This window comes from Coturnix japonica, chromosome 3, assembly GCF_001577835.2.
Source record: "Coturnix japonica isolate 7356 chromosome 3, Coturnix japonica 2.1, whole genome shotgun sequence".
Taxonomy (NCBI): domain Eukaryota; kingdom Metazoa; phylum Chordata; class Aves; order Galliformes; family Phasianidae; genus Coturnix; species Coturnix japonica.
Window position 1 is genome coordinate 52,934,487 of NC_029518.1, and position 26,471 is coordinate 52,960,957.

General features: G+C 34.8%; 1 protein-coding gene across 5 annotated transcripts in view; it reads right to left on the minus strand.

Moving 5' to 3' along the window:
• Positions 1 to 26,471, minus strand: part of LAMA2 (laminin subunit alpha 2) — a 283,315-nt gene that overhangs the window by 235,748 nt on the left and 21,096 nt on the right. For all 5 annotated transcript variants that reach the window (XM_032443478.1, XM_015858546.2, XM_015858545.2 and 2 more), the window contains exons 2-3: positions 7,784 to 7,954; positions 5,788 to 5,900 (exon numbers count right to left, since the gene is read on the minus strand). In XM_032443478.1, coding sequence (XP_032299369.1) covers positions 5,788 to 5,900; positions 7,784 to 7,954 — 284 coding nt within the window. The remainder of the gene's footprint in view (positions 1 to 5,787; positions 5,901 to 7,783; positions 7,955 to 26,471) is intronic.

Consider the following 26,471-nt stretch of genomic DNA (forward strand, 5'->3'; position numbering starts at 1 on the left):
TGTTTATGCATTTTTTCCTTTCTGTACTTTTTTCCCCCCAAATTATTTAATTATAAACTATATTAAAATTCATTAGCTTTGCTTTGGTTAAAAAGAATACCTGGAGGGTAAAGTACAATTTATTTCATTCTATAGACACCAGATTATTGCATTACCAACTAATTATAGGACTAAGAAATGAAAGGAGTTACTAAAAAAATAAATCAGTTTCACAACTAGCAGAGTTATAAGCAGAAAAATTGGATAGGGACTTCAATGAAATGGAACAGATGTCATTCATCTCTATTGGTTTCACATACTCATTTCCACAGTTCTAGCTGCATCTTTTTTTTCTTAGGACTCCAACTGTCCAGTACCACTGGATAGGAATGACTAAGCCAGGGAACTGGGCTCATGACTTCTTTGTAGTTATTAAGATGAGTATTTAAATGCTTTGTATCCTCAAACATTTACATTACCTTAAAATAGAACAACTCGTGCCAGAAATGTGAAATACAAATGCTAAATGTGGGATTACACCTCCATTTGGCAGGCATGGACTGCAGGTGAAAATAATGTTTCCTCACCACCCATCACTCCTACAGATCAGTAGGAATACAGATCAGTAGGAGTACAGATCAGTATTTTACACATCCAAGCTTTATCATCAGCTGAGGCCAGCAGAGTGACATCTACTCCAGCAAAACAGAACTGCTACCCCACTACCTCAGAAATTTGTGGCCCTCCCACCTCCTAGCATCAAATCCTCACAGAAGGAGCAAAACTAGGAAATTAACCTGCCAGAAAGCCAACCCCACATAAATAAATAAATAAATAAAATAAAGTAACAAAAAAACCCCACAAAAGACAAAAGTAGTTTTCAGTAACAAAGTATTGATCTAGTTCAGTGCCTAGTGCCAGACCAGGGGAAATGGGAATGTTTAGTCTGTTTAAAGAGAGATGAAGGAAAAATCATAGCCATGAAACTACACTATTGTTGTCTGAGCAGGCTTTGCTTCTGTTTGCTCTTCTCTCCTTAGACAAATATTTGAGAAGACAAATAAATGAGAAGATGAGCAAAACAGACAGACATTTGTTGGTAAGATGTCAAAACTTATATCAACTTACATTTCTATTAAATTACATTTTGGCTTGGGGACAATTAAGGCACATAACTGTAGTAAAAGAGAAAGAGAAAATTCTAACTGAAAACCTATGCAAAAATCTTTGGATGCATATGCAAATTTAATACAGAATTAAGTGGTGCTTTAATTTTCCTTATCTGGGGAGAGTATACTTCCATTTTAAAATCACTGTCCTGTCTCCATCTTCCTTGTAACCTTCATATATAAAAAAATAATAATTAACTTTGTTTATTCTTTTAGCTATTCTGATATTTGATATCATTAGTTCTTAATGGAAAGATAGCTATAACTCCCCTCTACAACCCAAAATATATATTTGATCTTCCACAGCAGAGAATAACAAAGATCTCCATCTCCTAGTGATACACATATTCCCCATACCATTGTGTATAGGATTTATACACAATGTGTAAAGGCTACTTTAATCTGGTGGTATTGCACTAACTGGTCTGATTCCTCAGCCACTGAGATCTGTTGGCTTAGTTAAAATAAACTCATCTATTCATCCACATTAAAAGATCTGGCTGAAGTTTTGCATCAAGGGAACTGAAACACCATATCATCCAGTGTGCCTTGCAATTCACTGTGTCTGCAAAAGTGACTGCAGCTGTTCACTAAAGGATGAGTTCAACTGGTTTTAATCATGATGCTCAACTGCACAGAATTCTATACTGAGCATTTCACCAGTTTTTGCCAGACTGTAGGAATGTGGTTCCAGAATTCAAAACCACGCCCCAACCTTGAAGTAGTCAAGACTTAAAAACTTTGTTATTCCTCCTTCAAGATTACTGAAAGAAGGCAGCACTACTTTTGAGACTACTCAAGTACCCCAAGCCAATCCTCTTACAGCCATCTTTTTGTAACCCTTTAGAGTAGAATACTAGGAAGGAGAGGGAAATGGGCTAGAAGCGAGCACAGAAGTGATGATGAAAATAAGAATTTGGTCATGTAATCTTTCATTAGAAACATGTATTACTTTAAAGACATCAGAAATGGGCATCCTTAATCTAGCCACTCATCTGGGCAACCTCTTCATTGCAGTTATACAAGACAGAGCTTGTCATGTTTGCCTGAAGTTATCCATGCCAAACAAGCACGTGACCTCTGCTGCTGTGTGACAGTGATGTACTCTGAAACAGAGCTGTGCTCCTCCAAGGAATCTGGCTAATATCTCTCATCAGGGGAGCTGACAGGTAAAAATTGCATTTCCTTTGAACAGCTATCAACACAGCAGTTATACTGGCAAAGCTAAGGAGCAGATGACAAGCAAGGTTCCACAGCAATGTATCTTCACAGAAGCTTTCTCCTCTCATACTTCCCTCTTCCGATAATGCAGGTTAGCTGTATTGCTTTAAAACTTGGGGAAATTTGGCGCATGTTGATTCTGATAGACTGAACTTAAAATTTGGACTCTGTTCACACAGAACTTACAGTGGTACATCCACACTAGCTTTTTAGCTCAGACAAGCAGCATGCTTTTGAGGTCAGTCTAAATGCCCTCATTTAGTAAGCGTTGATTGACATTGTAAATATATCTTGATGCTCTCACAAATGGGATTCTTTTCACACACACACCAGAAAAAAAAAGAGAAAAAAAAAAAAGAAAAAAGATTATAAACATAAGTGCTTCATTTTAAGCTGCTAACAGACATTCAGCCCATGATTCAGAACAGAATTAGTTCAAAGTCCTGGCAAGTGAGCTAGGTCCCCAGCAGTAAATGAAAACAAGTCCTCTCTGAAATCTGCTTCCGTTTTTCCCCATGAGTCGCTATTTGCTAACAAAGAATAACTGAAACATCAGTGTCCATATTTTTTCCCTCAGTTGGTGTCAATTTACACCCAAATATTCCTATTATAGGTCAACACTGAGTAGTACATATGGTGGTTCTCAGCATAGCAGCACACGTTAGGTACAGTATGTTTATACACAACCAAAAATTCAATATCTAAAAACAATTTAAAAAAATAAACTAAGAATTTTGAAGCACTTTGTCAAAGTGCTGGATTACAGAACCCATCATACACAAGAACCCACCATTCATAAAACCAAACAACAGACCCTACAAAGATCATTATGAACACGTTTATCTCTTAATACTTTTCCATATGATGTGGTAATAAAGCAGCTACATTTGGTTCAATAATTATCAAATGAACTTTAAAGCCTTGGGATGTCTGCTGAAGGAATCGAGGGCACAGATCATCTGTACATCTCTACTTCCTGTAAGGACACTGTAAGAAGTAGAAGGATCCAATCTATAAACACTTGGCTTTGACACTAATGACACTACCAAAACTTTGGTGTTTTTGACAATGAAACAGCCAACGGGCTTGCAGTCACCGGACAGATTTCACCTCTCTTATAGGTGGATGAGGGTCTTTGGGAAAAAGCTATCAATGCTCATTGGCAGGACACTTATTTAAGTTTGTGGGGGGAAGAATGATAACAGTGAGCCTGCCCATAATAAGCCACAGGATAGCACAGACAGACTAGAGGGTGCTAGAAGGGACTCTATCTGCTATCCTGAGACATGTTGGCAATATCGCAGCTCACTTGAAATCTTACAACAAGCCAGGGACAACTGAAACAATATAAGAAGGTAAAATCTAAGTAAACACACCTGCCTAACTACATGGGCTACTCACACCAGAAAGAGGGTGCCATAAAGCAGGGTCTTATCTCAGCCTTATCTCACCTTTTTTGACCAACCCAGGAACCTCAGCACTGTTCCTCTCAAATTACAGTAAATGCAACAAAATGGGTTTAATAGAAGGCATCAGTAATAGTCCTGTAAAAGGACCACCAAGCTTGCTTGGAACAATAAGCAAGAGAGTAAAGGGGAAAAATAATGAATACAAGCTCATACTTTAGCCTCATCTTACTTAAGAACAACCACACAAAATACAGCAAAACCACAAAAGACAGTGCAATATTCTCAGACTGCTGCCATACAACAGACAAAGAAGCTTTTCAATATATTAGAACATTTTGTACTTTTCCTTCAACATGCCACTGATGCTGTAATTGCAAGCTTTGAGTATACTAGAAAGTAACTAATTCTTAGGATGTACAGTGTTCCATATTTATTAAAATCATCTAGATATTAACACAGCAGGAACAAGACAACAAGCAAACAAACCACACGAGTAAAACTCCAGTTCAGCAAATCTGACGAAAGAACTACATAAGAACCACTACACTGCCAAAAAACAAAGATGCTAACACAGTTCTAATGATAGATCTACTTCCGTATTAACAGATCAGAGCCAAGAAGCCCAAACCCTTGCAATGTGGGAAAACTTAACTCTGAAAGCCTGAAAGACATTTTTAACATAACTTCCTGATTTACAGATGTTTAAAAATTAAGCTTCCATATAAAAGTTTAGTTCTGCTGACTGAAGCAGAAATGAGCATTAAATACTTTTATGGATAGAAGACCAAGGACACGTTATTATAAAAAGAGAAGTTCTACAAGTGCTCCAAAGCCAGAAAGCAAACAATTCTTTAAGGATTCAAATGAAGTAGTAAAGAGACCTTCAAATGCCCCAGATTCAAGCTACTCATTAAAACTTTTACCATCAGATCACTTGCATGACAGTTCGTTTTCAAGAAATAAAAGGCAAAACTAGAAATTTGAGTACTATACTCTTCATATTAAATCTTGCCGAAGTTCTGAGTTCCAAACTAAGATAAGACTATCATCTCTTGCAATAAAACATTGTCTGCATGCCCACAAACTGTACAACACCTCTGATTTAACTTTGCTACCAAGCCACACTTTATTCAAGCTTCCTTAGTAACCAGCTATTATTCTCTTTGCAACTGATAAACTATTACTAATAAATCAAAACAGAAAACTGATCTCAACGAACAGATAAGAGAGGAAGGGACAGCCGGAAAGGACCTCCCCCTTTTCTCTTAAAACCTGGAAAATAGAGTACACGTTCAGTATCTTGTTAAAGTTGCAGACAAATATGGGTCAGCCACAAGCAGAAAAGAATTTAAGTGGGAAAAAAAAAAAATTATATATATATATATATATATATATATATATATATAATTTTCCTTTAGCCTTCAAATCCACTTTATAAATCCCTGGAATCTATATATCATTTTGTAAGTATCAAATAACTTCATTCTGTTGGTTGCAGATGTCAAGTAAGGGTTCAGTGATAAAAGGTAATTTAAAGACCTCTTAAACTTCTCCCCTTTACTTTCCAAACTGTCTCTTAAAATACTCTACCACATGCATGTATACACTTGGTACAGCTGAAGTACTGTTAAACGCATAGCACTATATTACTCTATGTTACTTAAACAATAAACAACATTCATCAAAACCAAATTTTGCTCACGAATATTCCTCTTTTAATTCACTTTATAGGGCCAAACTATGTCACGCTGAAAATGAGAAAGCTATATTTAAAATACTTTTAACATGACTTCCAAAAAATTTACTAATTATTTTTAATGTGATTTATCATGTTACATATATCAAGACAGTCAGCATTGCAAATATAAATGAGAAAGAACTATATGTGAAGCCAAGAGCGTCTTCATAATATGAAAAAAAAACACAGAGCAGAAAGGAAAGTAAAAACAAGTAAATATCTGTGTAAACTAGAAATTGCTGGCAGAAATAAGCAAACAGAATAAGTTTACCTGTTGGAGGTCCAGTGTAATAGTCACGTAATGATATTCAATTCCATTCTGGATACTAGGACTTTGCCACCAAGTGTTCTTGCCATCAATTGCATTTGTAATTGGATGTCGTTCTGTTAGAGCAGCAGAAATATGTCATTATATTGAAGAATCATCCAAAGGTTTAAATGGTTTTAGACTTAAATTCTAGATTAAAATACATTCACAGAACAAATAAGGCAGCGTATTAAAATAAAACAGGAAACTACTTTTTCTCTTGTAGCACAGCTCTATGCTTATTACTGGAATGCTAATCTAATATTAGTTCATTGATCTTGGTTAGAATCACAAAGACTGCTTAAATAAAATTGAAAGCTCTCCTGATTCTGTACGAAACAAGTTTCTAAATCACATGGTGTGATCACTTTTACACATTCCTCTGAAGTTTCAAGTACTGAAGTCTCTAATGCTGTAACAAACAACAAATCAGGATCTGGAGATACATTGTGCAAAGAAAGCAGAGATTAGAGTAATAATGGGACTTGTATTTTTAAGCACACATGACAGTAACTTTAGAAACTGGAACTTATAAATCATATCATCTTAGTTACATAATATATTTCCCAATTGGGAAATTGTCTTATATATATATATGTCTACAGAGATGACTCAAAGATTTATAAACCATTCATATCAAAGTCCAAGATGCAATTTTTCATGTCCCCAGACTGTGCTGCAGCGTCCCAAGAAAATCCCAAGTAATTTGGCTAAAAGCTAATTTACAGAAGAGAATTAGTCTCAGATTTCTAGACTTCCTAAGTTACTGAAGTTGTCTTATAAAATATTTTTATGTTACTTAGGCTGAGAAAAATACCACACTAGTTCAGGTTATTTTTTGTGTCCAAATCATGATTCTCACCTGTATGAAGTGGAGAATATCAAAACCTCAAGAAAAGAACATGATGTATTTTGAACTCCTTAATTACCTAGAGCAAGCCTACACACTGTGGTTAAAAATAACCCAAAGATAATCAAATACAACAGGTGAGCAGGTTCTGTCTGCAAGAATATAACTAGGTCCGAAAAATGTTACCCATCTCATATGGACAGATTTCTCAACTGACAGGCTTACAGTGTATAAAACTGGAATACATTTCATTATTAGCTCCTCCAAGTCTTTCAAAGAATTTATTCATAAACTGATTAATTTACTTGTTATTCTAATTAATATTTAAATCAGCCAGCCAGATGATAGATACTTTTTGCGTCTCTATTTCCTTGCTACATCAACCACCTGTGGAGGACAGGAGCCTTATCTCATTAAGGAAAGATAGAATGCCTAAACATGTTTAAAGATAAAATTAAAGGGTTTTGAAGAAGCGAAAGCATAAGCCTGCAAAATTGGAAATGTAAAAAAATTTAAAAACCAAATTATTCAATGGCATCAGTGAGCACCAACCCATTAAAGTTACACTTTTTGTGTTACAAGTGGTGTTAATAGCAAATTTTATTTTTTTAACAAGAAAACAAACAAAAAATACCCAGGTGTAACATTTAGACAATTCTTACAGTTCTGATCACATTCACAAATCTTAGCTTTAAATGAGAGCTAGAAAAATCCATCTGAGACCCTGACCCCAGTGATAAACTGTCCAATTGGAAATTGCAGGCTAAAATTTCAAATTTGGCACACAGGTATACAGAGAACAGTAATCTCTTTTTCTTTAATGGTCAGTATATAGCAGAATTCAAAAATACCTGTAGACACTTAAAGATACTTCGTTTTCCTAATTTTGAACTCCAGTGCTTCACTTAAAAGATTCAGAGTACACAAAACAGATTTTAAAATACTAGTATAAGAGACAAGCATGAGACAAGAATGAGATAGACATTTTATAGTAATTAGGCTAATGACAAACAGCTTAATCTGATGAGTATTTGAAACCATTGTGGAAAAACAAAAACAAAACAAAAAACATGCACTTAAGAGAAATAAATGAAAACAGTGCACACTTACGATGTGGAACCCTACTCCTTTGATCACAAATACGGCACTGAGGATTTCTTGCAGGCTGTCCAGGAACATGTTCAACAAGTTTGCAGTACATTTCCCGACCCTTTTCCCCACAGGTAGCATTGGTTGTGATGAGAGCACTAGTAGCCAAGTTCAGCACTGCAGGAAATAAACCTGCAAACAAAACGAAACAAAATAATCAACAAAAGCAACCTACAAAACGCCATAAAATCACAAACATAATAACTATTATTGCATCAAATCAAGAGGCTTTGTTTTTAACAGCCTTAGAAATAGTGAAGCACACAAAAACATCAGCAACTTCAGCTTTCAATTCAAAATTTAGATTAAAGTAATTATACTGGTGATTTATTTCTCACTCCCTTCTAGAATTCAAATTGGTGCCCTCTGGTTGTACCCTGAGCAGCAGAATGCCAGAGGAGAAAACAAAGTATGGAAACATACAAAGCACCTTCCAATTATTTTTTTCATCATCAAATCATTATCATGACTACTTACCCGACTGGACTTCAAATCGCTGTACACAAACTACTTATGAAAACTCTTATTCTTTCTGCTTAAATCCCCATGGAAAAAGCATACTACATCACTTCTGTCACACCATGTTTCCATTCTGCTTAAGACCTCATAGTTACCCTTACTATCAGGTGAACTGAGTAATTAATGCAGCAACAGGAATAACATCTGCCTTGTATGGTTTGCTTCCTGCCATCCTTTCCTCAAGAAGGAGGAATAATGTATGCAACTTCACGTCTCTTACAGCAGTACTGTTGTTATTGTTTTCCAAGTGCACATGCTGTTGATATAATTTTCATTCAGCACAGCACTTATGCACATCTGAGTATTCTGCTGAAGTGAGTTCTAGGTGGCAATAAGCTATAAAACTATAATCTGTATGAAGAACCATCATTAACTTGGCTTACTCTCAGTTCCAATAAACACTAATCAAAGCCACTGAGCCATGATAAAATTGATTCATGGAGACAGACTGATATGATGGGTTGAATGTATACATTAACCTTTCACATGAAATTAATCAGTTTTGCATCCTGAAAAGCATAATTTGACATGGCTGGATGTTAAACCAAAGCAATGTGAAAACTCTGAGGCACAGACTGAGATAATCTTCAGATGTATTTGGTGACAGTTGACACTAGTCTTACATAATACTTTCAATTTATAAACTTATTGGATTATTATAACCTTAAAATAAGACTTCAAACAAAACTGAATTTGCAGTTATTGTACATTGTTAAAGCTTTTTAAAAAATGACTTTCTCCTCATCCACAGATAAAGAACGCTATTCAGCTGACTTCTTTCAATCCTTTAAACTCCAGTATCCAGTCTGCAATTAACCTGTATGCCATTTAATTAATGAGCTTAGATGGTCATGATACAGCTGTCCTCTGACATTGTGAGTTAGTGACTCACAACTCGCTTTAAAACCATATTAAATTTACTGCTTGTTCAAGGCAACCAATTAGTTACTAACCTGTGTAATCCTTTCAATCAATGGTTTAAATTCTATTGATTTTGTACAGATTCCAGCCCAATTTCATCACATTTGAAAATCTATACAGTTGTATTTGCATCTTTATTCAATGCAATCAGTGGTATTTGCTGCCTTCTGCAACAGGGATACATGGAAAAAACAATGTAAGCATAAGGAGAATAGATGAGTTAATGGCTGTGGAACCTCCTATGTTGACTTAGATCCTCATTATTCTCTTTTATACTACATAGAGCTAATAGGCTAAAAGTTAGTAATCCCTTAGATTTTTAACACAGAGTCTGGCATTTGGAGCTGAGTAGTTTATTTCCACAAAAGGGATCCTGCTAAAAAGAACTCAGCGATACCTCATGAAGCAACTTGCAATTTGTGAAAGCAAGAAAATGCTTTTGAAAAAAACAATGAAACAGCTGAAAATCAGCATGCAAAAAGCCTTCGTTATTCACAGAGTTATAAAAATATGCACATAGAATGCCTATACACAAATCATAGACACGTTCTAAATTTTATCACAATTTAAGAGGCATAGATAAATGTAGTGTACTTAAGAAGCTCATCATTTAGAACAAAAATAGACTTTCAGGCAACCTCTTTAAAGCACAATGCAACACAGGCCACAGATACTACACAAACTTGTGCATAGTCAATGCACACACACAAGCACCTAAACCAGCATCAGATGCTTCACTGAAGAGATTGTGTGATGTCTGTGTCACATTCTGCTCCCGGCAGGAATTCCTCACAGGAATGAATCCAGTAGGCAGAGTGCAAGAGATGTTCAAAGTGCCCCAACACTACAGACAGCATTCAGGCTCCAAGCTGATGATTAATTTTAACAAGTTTAAATTCACAGTTATCAACCGCCCATTTGAATATTTTTTTTTTTCAAATAGTTTCTGTTTTAAAGATGAATAAATAGTACTTCTATTTGGACCTGGAGCTTTTCTTGAGAGAACTAAAGGGAAATTTTCTGCATCAGGTTGACCTTTTGGGATGCAAGACATAATTCAGGTACCCAGAGTGGGAAGTGGAATTCATATTTTCTTCCCTTTAAATTAGTATTTCCTACCATAAGATGTCATCTTTAAACATCAGTCTCAGACACTTATGTCATTTTTAACTGTTGCAAAATGGCCGGTTACCTAAAAAGGAGCTCTCCTCTGCTTCTTGAACTGTAAATTATAGAGAGCTGGCTATTTCCAGTGAACATCATTCATATTGTCTATAGTTATTCATAGATTCTTTAGAGAAAAAACTCAGATCTGCTTTATTAACTAGCTTAATTATCCTGTGGCCTATCCAGTGCAGGAATGAGACCCCCTTACCACAGAGAGGCTGAAGTCATGACTACTGATGACATAAACCTACTCAATGCACAGTCAAAACTAGAACTGGGTGAATAGAAAATTCTACTCTGCCTAATAGGGAAGGGGTATAGGAAGCATATATTTGATTCCTGTATCATTTTTTCTCTGTGCCAGTTTGCAGGTTTTCTTAGATGTTCAGAGAAACACTGGCTGTAGTAGTGAATAAAAAAAAAGGATCCCCCCATCAGCCCAAAAAGTGAAGATAAGGAACAGTGCCCAAAGCCCAAAATAAGGCTTTGTTTTTAATGTACATTTGACGCACAAACCTGATGTAATAAAGGAAACAATGTATTTCATATTGCTTTCTATCAATTAATAATGCTTCAACAAAACAGGCATGAAACTCCAGAAATGTAGAAGATTAAAACATTTGTTGATCTTTTATTAGGCTCTTTGAATTTGAAATAAAAACGTTTATGATGCTAATATACACTCTCTATCCAACTATAGCCACTGAGGAGAAGACAGGACAGTTCAGAACACCTCATTTCATTTTGAGAGTTTTTCTTTACTTTCTTATGACAGTAATAATGCAATATGAACGCTTTAGAGGTATACCAGTTTTAAGCATCTTTTTCAATTGTTCTTTATAAATTTTATTTAGTTATCAATTTCATCTTGAATTTTATGGCCAGTCAGCTCGTGAAATACTTGCAAATCCTGATCTACTGTAGTTACAGACAGATTTTCTTTCTTTGTTGCCAAATATCTTCAGAAACTTTTGCTCCAATCTAAAGACTGGGTAAAATACATCCAAATCAGAAAGACATTCTCTATTTTGTGCAGATCAAGTGCAAGAAGATAAAATCTAATCCTTTTAACTGCTAGCTATATCAATCTTTTCCCTCCTTTATGTCACAAAAACAAACAACAAAAAACAACAATACTCAAGACCACTCCTTTTACCTTTAAAAATAATAATCCAAAATTCTAGCAGTTGCAAAAAGAAAAGAGATGGAAAAGATTGGAGTGTAAATAGACAGTAATTAGGCTTGAACAATTTGGGTTCAGCATCTGTGAATAGATAGGTAAGACCATCTTTCTGCTTCAGACTTAGATCTATAAGCATGCAACATATGCTATGAAGCTATTACATGTGGAAGCCTGTTTGCTAGTTTTTCTAGTGTTGACAGATAATTCTCTATGGAAGGAAAATACCACAAACTAATCAAATTCTCTAAAAGGGTATATCAAACAAGGGTATTCAGAGTTCACAAACAAAATGAAACACCAGTTCTTACCAGAATACTGATGATAAGCATACCACACAATGTCAACAGAAACACTTAAAAATTGCTAAACTGATCAGCAGTAAATCAGGAGGAATACATAAGTGATTTTTGCCTACAAACTTTGATGAGCATGAGTTTGCACTGCCAATCTTAAATATTAAGTAGACCCTGTTACCTTAGTGTTAGCTACAATGCCAATTTTATTTAACGGTTTCTGGATCCATGTAGATCTGAACATCTGCTTCAAAGAGAAAAACATACTGGATGCTTAGATCAGCAGAAGCACGTGATACACAAGTAGCAGGTACAAGACATTTTTATAAAGTCTGTCAGCAATTAAAGACTATCTCATTCTCACACCCCTACCAAACAGCCCTATTTGATTGACCTTAAGAGCACATTGCAAGTCCTAGTAGGTTTCCCATGGAAAGGGAGAGAGGACATAAGGATTCTAGTGGGAGATCACAGACACTAACTATAACTCCAGCAGCTGAGTGGTGGTTACTGGTTTATTATAAAGCAGCGATGTTCAGTGGTACAATCTACTTTCAGAATATGTCAAGGAGCAGCTACAGCAGCAAAGGAAAAAGTACAGAGAGGTAAACAAAATAATTACATTGTACATTAGTCTTTCTAACAATTACCAGTTCTGACTGATTTTTCCTTACTTCTCTACACATAACACATGGACAATGACAAATCTCAACACAGTATCCTACATCTATACCATAACTGGTGGGATATATCTCACTAGAAGGACATTGTGCCATCACAATGGAAAGAAGAACCACGATTAAGATTATAAACTCTGTTAGGCTTATTCTACAGCACAGAGAAAGTAGCAGCTGCCTAGAGTGAGCAACAAGGAACCATCATTCAGTAACAGCAGATGGTAGACTGCAGAAGGCAGCTCTGCACAAAGCTGAAGGAAGGAACTGCCTGAGTGGGAGAGACTGGAAAAGAAAAACAAACCAGAAAGAGAAAGACCTTGGTAACATTAGAGGCTGAAAGACAACTAACTTACCTTCTTCACAGATAATGGCTGGCCACTGAAATTTAGCATGCAGTATTATTCAATACCTAGATTACTGTTACACAATCAGATAGCCCTGCATTTTACTGAGAGAAAAATTAATGTAAATTAAAGCAGTCCCTACAAACTAGGAAAATTATAATTTAAAAACCTCATTATTTATATATATAATATTTTAAGCACACTTCCAAGACAGATGTCATACTTAAGTTTACCAGCTTTGGGATTTCTTTGTGTCTTACGAAAACGTTAGAACTGAGAAAGTGTTTTTCATCCTCAAAGAAAGCTTCTTTAAGAATTGCATACTCCTCTTTTCTGAGCAGACCAATATTTGGCACCATTTATTTTTCGTTCAGTCTTCTCAAAATACCCTTATTCTCTTCAAAGAAGCAAACAACACAGCCTGCCTAAATATGTCTAACTTTTCCAGCCAATCTTCCTGGTCTACACTTTGAAATGCTCATGCAATCAAGCAGAGCTGTTTGCCACTGAACATGTACTAAGAAGACAAAAGAGGATATGTCAATTTCTGATGTTCTAAGATGTGTCACTGGAAAAAGAGATACTTGTCTGCTGCAGCACAAAGCTATGATAGCGTGTGGGAACACAGTGGGGAGAAGAAATCAGGACAAAGGATGTTGCAGCAAAGAATAGTTTCCAGTAGTGCACCACAGGGAATAACTTAATGCACTCTATCCACAATGCAGATATAGAGTTTTATACAACTGGAAAATAAGTCCAATTAGAAGAAATAGCTTCCCAGACACAACAGAGCTCACAGACTGAAGAAAACATGACACTAAGCCCATTTGTCCAGAAGAAAACAAAGTCAAACAACAACTACTTCAGTCCCCATTTACGTCTGTTTTTTCTGTTGCCTTAAGATATTGTACACTGCAGTGTTATTATGTAGCCACCCTTGGTGGTTTTTTTTTTTGTTTTTTGAAATGTATTTTCAGATGTTTAGAGATAAAGATGGTTTGCTTTTAGCTTCAGGTGATTTTCTCTCATCACACTGTGTAACATCACACATACACCACCACATATTCAACTTCAACATAAGAGACTCAGAATAAAATAACAGCCAAACCTAAAGAAGCTCAATAACAAAGCTAGCCTCACAGAGGCACCTGAAGAGGGGTCATTGATTACATAGTCATATTACCCTTGCCCTTCCACAGCTCAAAAAACCTCTAAGGCCTTTGCTGACTAAAGAGCAATAAATAAATAAATAAATAAATACTAAAAATGGTGTGGAAAAAAACTGCAATTGGCTCAGTCCACATTATAATGTGGAAGATATATCATTCATCTCCTAGTTTTATAACTAATATATTTTTTTCCACAGCTGTCAAATAAAGCTATTATGAAAAACAGAATGGGAAAAATACAAATGAAGATGATTAGTCTTCCTAGTTCCCTCCCACTTAACAAGGAGAGGAAATGAAAAAAAAAAAAAAAAAAAGATTAGGATACTGGATTAAAATGTAAAACCAAAATGAAAATTTTCTTAATGGTAGAAGAGGGCTTTGGAATCAGAAGCCTCCAGGCAAAATATACTCCTGACTTTTTCTTAACAAAGCTACTACTTTATGTAAGGCAAAAAAGTAAAACAACAACAACAAAAAACATAAGAGAACAAACCACAGAAACAAAACCACAAAGCCATACAGCCAGTCTTCTTGAAACCACATTGCAGAGCCAGAATTAGCTAGTGTCATTAAATCTCCACACTATCAGCTTAAACAGAAAGACTGAAATGTTTGCTCTGGTCTCTTACAAGAGACAACGAAGTCATGTTGTGGAGTTTAATAAATGACCTTTACTCATCATCTACACTTAAAAAACCCAAACTAAATTATGAAAGCACAAATGGAATAATTGATCTTAGCACATGTAAAAGACTTCTTGCACTTACTTTTAAATTGTTTCCATCTGATTCCTCAGGGCAAATTTTATTTCTCTCAGCTGGTGAGCTTGAATAAAAATCAAGTCCAATTCCCATTTTCTGAGCTGATTTACCCACCAACATGTTGTTCTCTTGTCCTTTAAGCCTCTATCACAGGAAAGATGCTTCAAGTTCTTTAGTACATTCGCAGCCATTCACTACATTGTGCCACTTATCACAGTTATTTGGGCTTGGACATTGTTTTCAGTTCAGCTCTCTGACTACTTACCTAGCCTGTATTTCATCAACTTTTCTATGAAGATGTTATGAAGACAGCAAAAGCCTTAATAAAGTTAAGATAAACAACACACGCTGCTCTCACCTCATCCACCAAGTCAGTCACACTACATTGAATTATATCAGGTTGCCTAAACATGATTTCCCATCCATGCTGGTCTCAAAACCCGCCTTTCAACTGCATGCAATATTTACATTTAATATTTTACATGTCCACATTACTGAAAGCCAGGCTACAATAAATAATTATTTCTTTAAAAAATTGTTTTATAAAGAACTTTGTCACCTCAGATAACATTGTAATTTTTGATCCATTCAATTTCAATTCTTGTAAGAAAACAGTGAGAAATACCTAAGTCTTTACTAACTACAGTACTGAATAAAGAGTATAAAACATGCTTTCCACAATTCAAATATAACCTCTCAACTTCCCAATGAATAAAACATGTTGGGTTGATTTCATTTCCACACAGGCAGTATTCTGAGGCATGAATTGGCAGAATAACAGAAATAATACTAAAAAAAGCTTAATTTGCATTTAACACATATTGTGCTGTAATACAGATTGGCATTTCTTATACACAAACTGAGAGAACTCCTCAATTATGTATAAGATCCCAGAAACATTTTGAACATTGTGTTAGTTTAACCATCTTCTTTAGTTCTAGCATATTGAAAGTCATTGTATATTATATACACTTATTTTGCATAAACTTTGGCACAAGTGGGCTATAAAATGTTGGAACAGCATATCTACATAATCATAATTTCAGTAAAACATAAATGATGCACTACCTAGTATGTTTGTACATAAATGCAGTCACACTAGCATTACACTTTCTAAAATGATTTCATTATTTCAATATGTTTTAATAAATATTGAAAACATATTTAAAAGCCATAATGTTCCAGAGGAAAAAAAACCAACAAAACACATAAGCCCAATAGCTTCCTTAAATAGATTTTTGTCCCCCAACTTCAACTGTGACTGAATAGTAAGATCAAATGAGGACTCAGCAGATAGTTGTCAGCAAGCCAGAGAGACTACATTCTAAAATTCACTAGAATTAGTGACAAAATGTGCACCCTGGTATACAGTTCCTGCTTGTGACTGCCTAAGACATCTGGCTTAGATTATGTCAGCTTGAACATTCTTACACATATTTCCTTTAACATTCGTGAAAATTAAATTACATCAGTTTCTCTTAATACTTCTCTGTATTAGCGCAAAGCCTGTTCTTCGTCTTTATAAAAGTAGACTCAGAGCTGTCACAGATACCACAGCTTTACTTTCAATTAAAATTAATAAGGATTGCATATAGATGAATCCTTGTACATTGTTGTAAAAATGCACAGGATGACACATCAAGGAAAGGAAACTTTCAGGTGTTGCAGTAGGATATTAACAATCTTCAGCAATACTACTGTCACTATTGTGATATTTATTTGAATAATTAGAGATTTTACCAATGGACGCTCAGATGAAGAGCTAATAGATTGGTTTTTTTTCATAAGTTTCAGAAAAAAAATACATATCATGGATTTTCCTTCAGCTGGTCTCCCTATTTTGAAAGTTAGAAAACTGCAAAAAAAAAAGTTTCCAGGTGCCACACACTTTGCCTATAACAATAGACCTTTGTACAAATTTCCCGATGACTGATACTAATTTCAGTTTTTCCAGGTGACAGATTGCTCCATTCTATGAGGCATTATTTTCTATACCCTCTGAGTTCACATAAACTACATACTGACGCACACAGTTCTACATTATACTATGGGACTTTTAGCTTTATTGTTGACAAAACATAGCTGGGTGACAATAAATACCCATGCAATAAATAAATAAATAAATAAATTGCAATGTAAGCTGTCTTATTAAGTTGATATCATCTTTGAACATTTCTCAAATACTACGATGACTGACTGTAAGATAAGAACCTCCAGAGCTCTCTTAATTATTTACCAGCCTGGCAGAGACTGAGGAGCACACACACACACAAATAAATAAATATTAGAGTTACATCAGTTAGAAGAGCAGCAGATTTAACTGCCTGTAATGGCCATCTATGAATCTACACACAACAGAACTGGCTGACAAAAACCAAAACCATAACAAAACAAAACAAAAAAATAAAACAAAAAAAAAAACCCCAAACAACTAATTCACTTATTAATGATTTCCAGGTAATGCATTTGGTTGTCCATTCCATACAGTCCAGTTATTAAGAGAATGTGTAACTGAAGAAAAATTACTGATTGTTCAGTGAAAAACTGGAAGCAGAGAGGAATAAGAATAGGTACTGTGACCCATGGCAAGCAGAAAAAAAGAATTTGCAGATGATAGAATCATAGGAGTTGCAAAGAACCTCTGGATATTGAGTCCAAACCCTCTGCAAAAAGCAAGCCTCTTACAGGAGTTTGAGCAGGAAAGTATCCAGTTGGGTCTTTAGTACCTCCAGAGGAGGAGACTCCACAGTCCCTCTGGGCACCTGGTTTCAGTGCTGTTACATGCGAAGTAAGAAAGTTCTTTCACACATTTACATTGAACTTCCCTTGTTCCAGTTTTTGCCCATTGTGCCTTGTGTTGTTGCTGAACACCACAGAAAAGACCCTGTTCCCAAAGACAAGCAGCAATGAAACATAGCTCCCAACTTACACAGAATTTGGAAGATTTTGATAAATGAAACAGGGAAGGTAATGGGGCCCAAGAAGCTTCTTTAAGGATAGAGAGAACAAGGAAATAGGCACAGCATTTTTCAAAAGAAAAATCAAAAGAAAATAGGTAAAACTTCAAAATCCCTACAGGTAAGAGGAGAGAAACTATATTATAGTGGAAAAAATAATAATAATAAAAAAAATAAATTCAGGAAATGTACCATGTTTGGATATTTGGTGTATCCTAAATGCAGAGAAAAGACTGAGGAAGACAATCTATTCCTTATAGACAGGAAACATTATCTTCTATGACAAAAAAAGTCATTATTTAAAAATAAAATTGCAAGGTTGAATAAGTATGATTTCTGCAGTGTCATAGACATTTTCTTCATAGTAATTTCCTGCAGAAAAAGGCTTCCAACTGAGCAATAGCCACAGTAGAATCAGTTACTTTGGAAGTAAGGTGTGGAGTTGCATCTGCAAACACCACAGTTCTTATTACACACAAATATAGTCTATCCTCTTGTTAAATTGTAGTGCTGAATTTTAAGAGAACTGTTCTAACAATACTATTATAAAATCCCAAACTAAAATTTCTAAGATATATAATATATACAATATACATGGTATTTTATATATATATATAATATTATATATATATATATAGTAAGATAATAATTGCCAAGTCTCTTCTTTCCCGTAGAATTTTCTAACACTATATGTTTAAGATTTCAAGAGCTTACAAAAAATATATTTGAACCTCTAAGCAATAAAATAGTGAACAATTACTCATTAGTCTTTACGTTCTTTGTAGTGTTACACAAAGGAGTTGAAAAATAATTCTTGTCTGGATTTTCTGTTTGTAACCTTGAAACACTTATATCCATGTAGTCCCTTTTTCATACAACTAAAGCACTGATTGCTTCAGGGTTGTACAAAATTCCAGTCAGTGTAACTATTATAAAAAAGTATGTTTCACTATTACATATATACAAACATTTATTTTAGCACCTTTGCAGTGCATTCAGCTGTTGCTAAACTAATCCCAAGACAAAGACTGTTGAAACTAAGTACAGATTTGGTATTTATTAGTATACCAGAACCAATTATAGGGGTAACACACCATAATACTGAGCAGTATCATGTTTTCCATCTTATACATCTTATAACTATGCTAGAAAAAAAAAGCTAAAATGCCAGACAATTATTAAATTCATGGAAAGTGATAGTTACCCACTTATTGGAAAGTAAGCAGATATGTATATTTCAATTAATAGTTCATATTCTGAAATAACACTTGGGGTCATCTTCTGACAACCACTTAACTCCCATAGAGCCACTTGCAAATATTCCTCACAGATTTCTTCTCATCTGAGTATTCAAACTTTTTAGTAACATTGTGCACATAGGTTGGTAGACAGGTTTTCCACAGTTGTATATTCCCTCTGTAAAGTGATATTGACAGGCTTTCTCTTTTTTTAAGTAATGCTTCAATTGTACAGTCAATACACAATATTATAATCCCTATATAGAGGCTAGACTTGAGTACTTATGGTCTTATTTGAAACAAAAAGAAAAGAGTAATCTAATATATAATATTGCAGATTTGTCAGAGACAGAACTCCGAAGATAATCGTATAAAAACCTGAACCTTTCATTTCAAGTATACTTGATATTTAAAAACTCAATACTAAAAACATGGCTTCATGTCCTCAGACACTCTTAAAAACTTCTACTTAGAACACTTAAACCTTTAACATTAATCTTCTGATTCTCCTCCAGCTCCACTAGTTGATTTTACATTCAGTCAGTCTACCATTACCTAATACAGTAAAGTCATTGTATTGTCTGCCTTTTTTAGAGGGGAAAAAGGCAAGGAGATATATATATATATATATATATATATATATATATATATATATATATATATATATATATATTTGATGATTTTTAATAATACTTATTAAACTTATGCTTTTAATTGCAAAAGTAGCAACATACGCCATAACTATTCTGTTAAATGCAATTTGTCAATACAAATTTCTAATTCAAATTTGTCATACAAATTCTATTTTAGTTTAAAATAAAAAGAACAAGCAGCACTGTACTCCTACTTCTAAGAGCATGACTTTTTTCAATTAGAATGCCTTCTCTATAAATAACAACAACAGAACTGTGCAAATTTCCTTCATGTGGCATCCTAAGATGAATGGAATTTTCCTCCTTCCGTTTCTGGCTTTTTTTTTTTTTTTTTTTTTGTTAAGTGTTACTTAAAAGAAATGGAAATAGCTTTTATAAAATTTCTCTGCTAAAAGTATACAGAGATGCATCAATCACACTAACATCTGGAAGTCAAAATATCAAAGTTCTGCTCTCAAATCCATCATTGGTCTATTCTAAGACCCCACATTAGGTCTCATTCCACATCTATAAAACGGAGATCTCTGCCCTATCAGTAACTGGGTTTTTTTTGTTGTTTTGTTTTTACTGACATTGCAATACAAAATGAGGTCTCAGCACTTCAAATAAATAGAGTAAAAAAAAAATGCAAGCAGGTCAAAAACACTACATGTCTGGTTAAGAGAGAATAAAAACACAAATAAATGAGGTTAGAACTTCCAAATATACCTCTTATGACACCTTTTTTTAAAGCTAATTACTTATACCTGTCAAATACATTCATTTTCTCCTTAAGCATAAGAAACCTTCCCTATTCACACCATTACCACTGGAAAATATGATATAGATTCCAAGTCCTTTTGCAAAAGGACCTTGAGATCTTCAAATGGATGTAATGAATATTATATAATTCACTTGTGTGCGTACTGCAAGAAATTACTACCCCAAAAGTTCATGTTTAACAGACACTTTGATATTACTGTGCTGGTTACAGAAAAAAAAAAAAAAGAAAAAAAGGGCCAGAAAAATCCAGTAAAAGCTGTACTTAAATGAAGACAAACCAATAGTGTCTTACACAGTTCAGCTATATTTCGGACCACTTTTGTGTAAGTACCAAGGACATAATGATTCTTTGTTAAGGGGTAAAAAGAGAAGTTAAATCTCCATATGCAGTTCTAAATACTCTGTGCTTTGATAGAGTTTATACTTCACATGAAAGGATCATTTACTTACAGCAATCAAATGAATTTAGTGACTCCATACACCAAATACCAGAAGAAAAATACTGACTCCATGGTTATTCAGCACATTAAATTGCTATACCACGTACCATAATCTTAACTCTACACTCCAATCTAAATCCACTAAGAACTTAAAAGGGCATGGTGTTCATTCTTAAACATTACTTACATGACAGCAAAATAATGATTTCTGTGACTAACTACCTCAACATGTGTAAATGCTTTGTCTAAGTCACTTCAATCACAGGGTCCTCATGGAATTCAAATTGTTGTATATATGGACATACAGTTGCACCAGGAACATGAAGAACACACTACTGAAACAGACATATAACTTTGATTCTATTACATAATACCTGATTGTCCTCCCAGATTCCTTACAGTCAAATATGTTCCTATTTACCCAAACTGTCAAATCAGAAACAGACATAAATTATACTTGGTTTAACTCACATATTTTTTACTGAAAGGTACAAAACCATTTTTGGTTTCAGAATGAATCTTCTCAGGATACTGATCAAAGCACCAAAAGCTAGCTTTAGTGCCTGTATGCCAAGGAACAGCATTCAGAGCAGAAGAACCAAAACCCATAGAATATCATTAAAAAACTATGAGATCTCCTTCTCCCCATCACAGGCTTTGCATTATTTCCACCTAAGAGAGTCAAACACAAATAGCTAATACCACTCCAGTTAAGAGTGGCATTTGGCAGAAAAGTGGGATGTGAATGTGTTGGTACCATATCTGCCAAATCACAATGGAAGTGTTCCTGTTCAGCTCATTTCACTGTCTCACAGGTAGACGGGAAAATGAATAAAAGTAGTCTGACAGTAGTGAAATGATTTTTCAACCTCCCTAACATATTCTTCAAGCTGCAAAATATTTTATAAAATTTTAGTCATTATTTGATGGAGCAAGCAGTTTCCTTGTAGGTGTTCTTTAAAGCTACAGTGAGCACTGTTCTGGCTTTGTACTACAAGAGGAACTACATTAACACTAATTTTGTTCTGATAACGCACCCACAGTGAATGTGGCAACATTAAAAACAACTGTGATTTTTCTATTTTGTGATTTACTTTCCTGAAATCAACCATAAAAACTGTCATATTCCCGTAACAGTGATCAAATCACTATCTCCTTATTAATAAGCAATCCTACTCAAGCTCGGTTTCTGCAAATCATTAAGGCTCAAGACTGCAATCATTTGCAATCTGCTGTCTAATTTAAGAAAATAGATTTCTATTTTATTATTAACAATTTGGTCATGTGCTTTTATTGTTACTTTCTTTGAATGCAAATGTTGCATAGTGAATCTGAAGAGTCTGTTTTTAGTCATCCAAGAACAGACAACGTAGACAGGACAGCAATTGTAACAGTCAGAAAACACCCCTGCTGTAATTCTTTTCATATCAAAATAAAGTGAGGCATACACATTAACCTAAACTGTAAATCAACATGTAGTTGGAAGTAAACTGAATATGAAAAGCATTGAATTATGTAGACAAAGTTTGGAATGAAAAGCAATCTCAATCCTTTTGTTTGTTTGTTACTAATAACACAGAGTAACATACCTGGCACAGAATAGATTTAAGCCCAGCACAAAATACTCAACTGTATTTATTTCATTCTGATTTTACAGTAACAAATTCCTATTGCTAACAAAGACATTTACCTGCATCTCCACAGTCACTGAGAAAGTCCAGTCCATCAAAAATAGCAAGAAAAGACTACTGAACAAGAGAACTGTGTTGTGGTATAACTCAGCATGTGGCCCAGCACCACACAGTCATTCACTCCCTCTTTTCACAGTGGGATAGGGCAGAGAATGAAAAAAACAAACAAACAAAAAACAACCAACAAAGTAGAACTCACAAGTTGAGATAAAACTAAGACAAACTAAGACACAGTGTTATTTTATACACAAGGGCTATTCTGAAAACAATGCTCCCTATTTTATTATGTTGGCCCATGACATCAGAAGCAGATGTTGGCAGTACGGCAGTAGAGGTTGAACCTTCTCACCAACATTCTATTCATTTTTGGTAGTTACACACACACACACACCTGAGGAAACAGTGTTCAGTGACCACACAGAAATAAAGGCAGAAAAAAAAAAAAAACTGTGGGGAAACCAGGGGAATAGGCAGGTTCCCTTCTTCTGAAAGCGTATGCTGTTATGGGATGTCAGGCAAGTCAGTGCGTGGAGCCACACACTCAGAGGTTATGTGTTTCCCTCTCCATTCATTTAACACTACTATAGCCGTGAGCAGTCACACACCTACTATTGGACTCTCAAACTTCTGTCAAGAAAAGCAACCAAATTTCTAGACTGTGTAGGCCACCAAACTTTGAAAACTATGAATTTCCACTTAAGTTACAGCATAATTCCACTGGAGTCAGAGTTAAGAGTTCAACTGCTCATCCTCAAGTTCAGCACTGGCACATGCTTATCTATATTAAGGATACTCTTTTCAGGAACTCATTCATGTCAGAAGCCTTAAAAGCCTTACCTTTGGCAGCAGAAATGTAATTTGCCTCAGGCAGCTGATGCTATCATTTCAGAATTTAATCAAAGATGGATTGAGAAATCATTGAGAAAGAAAACATCAGAAATTAAGATGCGATTTCAGTTTGACACAGAGTTGTTGGTTCCAGTTACAATAAGTGCAATCCCTGCAGACTGTCTCTAACTTCTCTAACTGAATACATACATATCCACCATCCCAAATTCTATGGTAATATTGATAACATGCAACTACATAAATAAGAATTCAGATAAAAGCAGAGCTCTTAATGCTGGAGAACATTATCCCAATTCCTAGTGAGTATCCATCCTTGCTTGAAGGTGGTAAAAGAAAGTACTGAATGGTGAACTGGTCACAGCACAAGATAACTTTTCCTTATTTACATATAAAAATATGTACCATATTTACCAGATAAAGAGTAATCATATGAATGCTAATTAAGTCATGGAAGCAAAAAACATACAGTTATCTTAGATACAACAGGGGTGTGGGAATGGAAGGCAACTGAAATAAAAACATTCAAAGATTATTTTCCACATCTTAAGTCCTTTCAGACATTCCCTCAGGCAGTTGGTAAGGGTGAGGACCTTTAAATAAGTAACAGAAATTTAGCAAGTCACTTGTGAACAAAATGACGAATGTAGTTAGCTAATGTTATTCTTAAGGAAGAGACATTTTACATATTACGATTGTAGGTTTGGCTAGTAAGAGAACTATTAAGGGGTAGAACAATAGCAAATAGAACAAAAATTAAACAAGAACAGATGTGATTTCACAGGGAACTCATTAGGCACTTCTGAGCCTACGCAACTACAAAATCGTATCTTCCTCCCAAAGTTTATGAAAAAAAAAAAAGAAAATGTGGTACTATTATCTTGGGTTGTGAAATATATCTACATAAAATGTAGGAAAAAACATAACTATTAACTTCCCGAATAAAACACAGAATGAGGGAGGCCCTTGGAAGTTTTCTCCAAAGTTCTCTCTTTGTGTATTTTTACAAAAAGTGGGATAACAAGCTTTTAACAGTATTTCTCATTTCCAGCAAACACACAAAGAATACTTATGGTAGAAACTCAAGTTCTTTTACTTGGTTTGTAATGTTCTAGCCATAGCACTCATATTTCTGATAGAAGTAGTAGGTACAATCCCTAGTTTCCAAGCAAATCTCTAAAATTCCACCACAGAGCAACTCTGACACAGATACGATTTGACTGAAAAAAAAATCCTTACCACTTTGAAGCATACAACCAGCGCAGTGCATTACACAAAGCAATACCTTCCCTTTTTATCTGGTCTGAAAACTTAAGGGACAAAAAGATACATATGAGATGTAAGGAAATGTGTGAATATAGCACTTACAGAAATAGTTTAGTGGTCACAGTGGTGATGGGGTAACAGCTGGACTTGATGATTTTAAAGGTCTTTTCCAACCTAATGATTTTACAATACAGGCTACAGTAAGAATTCTACAGATTTTGGTATACGTATAAAGCCTGTTCATGTTTACCAAGATAGTTTAATCTAGCAGTGTATGATGCTTCTAGCTTGACATTAAAAATAACTCAGTTATAAAACAACATAAAGTTTTAAGACAAGCCTCCTCGGTAACCTGTTTAAATCTCATTTACTGTTGTTGCTATTCTGTGGATGACTGAGAAACCTGTAATAATCTTCAACATTGTAAGCCAAAAGACAGTGCTGAATAACATTGAAATACAGTACTATAAAGTGAAATCAGTTTTGTCTCCTTCACTGTTAGAATCAGGTAAGCTGAAATCATTTTTTTTATTATTACTTTTAATAACCTGTACAAACTTAGATGGAAGAAAATTTACCTTAATCAGGAAATCACTTCCTATTATAATTACCATTGCTACATCTGCACAATTCATAGGATTTGTAGGAAAGGTACAAAGTTCTTCCTCTAAATGCTGAATGCAGCTGAGAAGCAGGAAAGTGAATTCAGAACACTCAAAACATTCTTGAGATATGTGTCTTGAGTTTCATTAAGCTCTTGAGCACACACACTTGCAATTGGAAACCTGCTACAAATGTGCTTTGATTTATCACAGGAAGTAGTATGTACAGAAGATTCATTTCAGAGCCACAGAAACATTTTATCTAACAACTGCTTCTATATTCCAGCAGCTGTGAATGCTACTCACCAGTTATAACAATTCTGCATGACCTACAGAATCATGTACAGGTTATAGAAGTTGTCCAACATACAAGAACAGTTGTGCAACATTAAATACAATACACATGAACCACTCAAGTATTCAAAAAGGAAAATACAAAAATATTTTTAATACATTCCTTAGATCTATCAGGATAACCATAGATGGCTATTTTTAAATAAAGCTATTACAGTAAACCTAATTAAATCATCCTCTCTTCAGACAGTGATATAACAGGACACAATCAATAACATTTCCTCTTCCGTTTTACGCATAGATCAGCTCCTGGCAATATAATTTGAAAGGCAGAAAAATAAAAAAATAAAAACACTTTTAACTGTACACACATTATTGATGAAACTTAAGTAAAAAATACATAAATTATGCTCCTCGAGAGATTCCTCCTAAGACACTAATACAAGCAGAGTGAATCATACTACAGAGATGTATAATTCTTGCCACAGTTAGATGAGAAAATACCACCCAGGAGAATTCCCTTCTTCTGGAATTTAACTGCAGTGACTAACCTTCCTGTGTTGAAGCATGACTAATATTAATAGAGACACAGTGAAAGTGCAACACACCCAAACAGCTGATATTCAATGATTCTTGCATATTTAAATATTAAATGATTTCCAGAAGATCAAGAATTTCCAGAAGATTAGCTAGGTACAATCAACTTCAAAAATACCCTGACATAAAGCTGCAAGGTAAAGTAAGCACTTCCTACATACAAACTGGCTTTACATCATACTGGAATGTCCATTTGTTTAAATATGTACTTCTCAGTAAATAACTAAATGAAGGAAATGTACAATTTGGAATCAAAGATATAACATGGT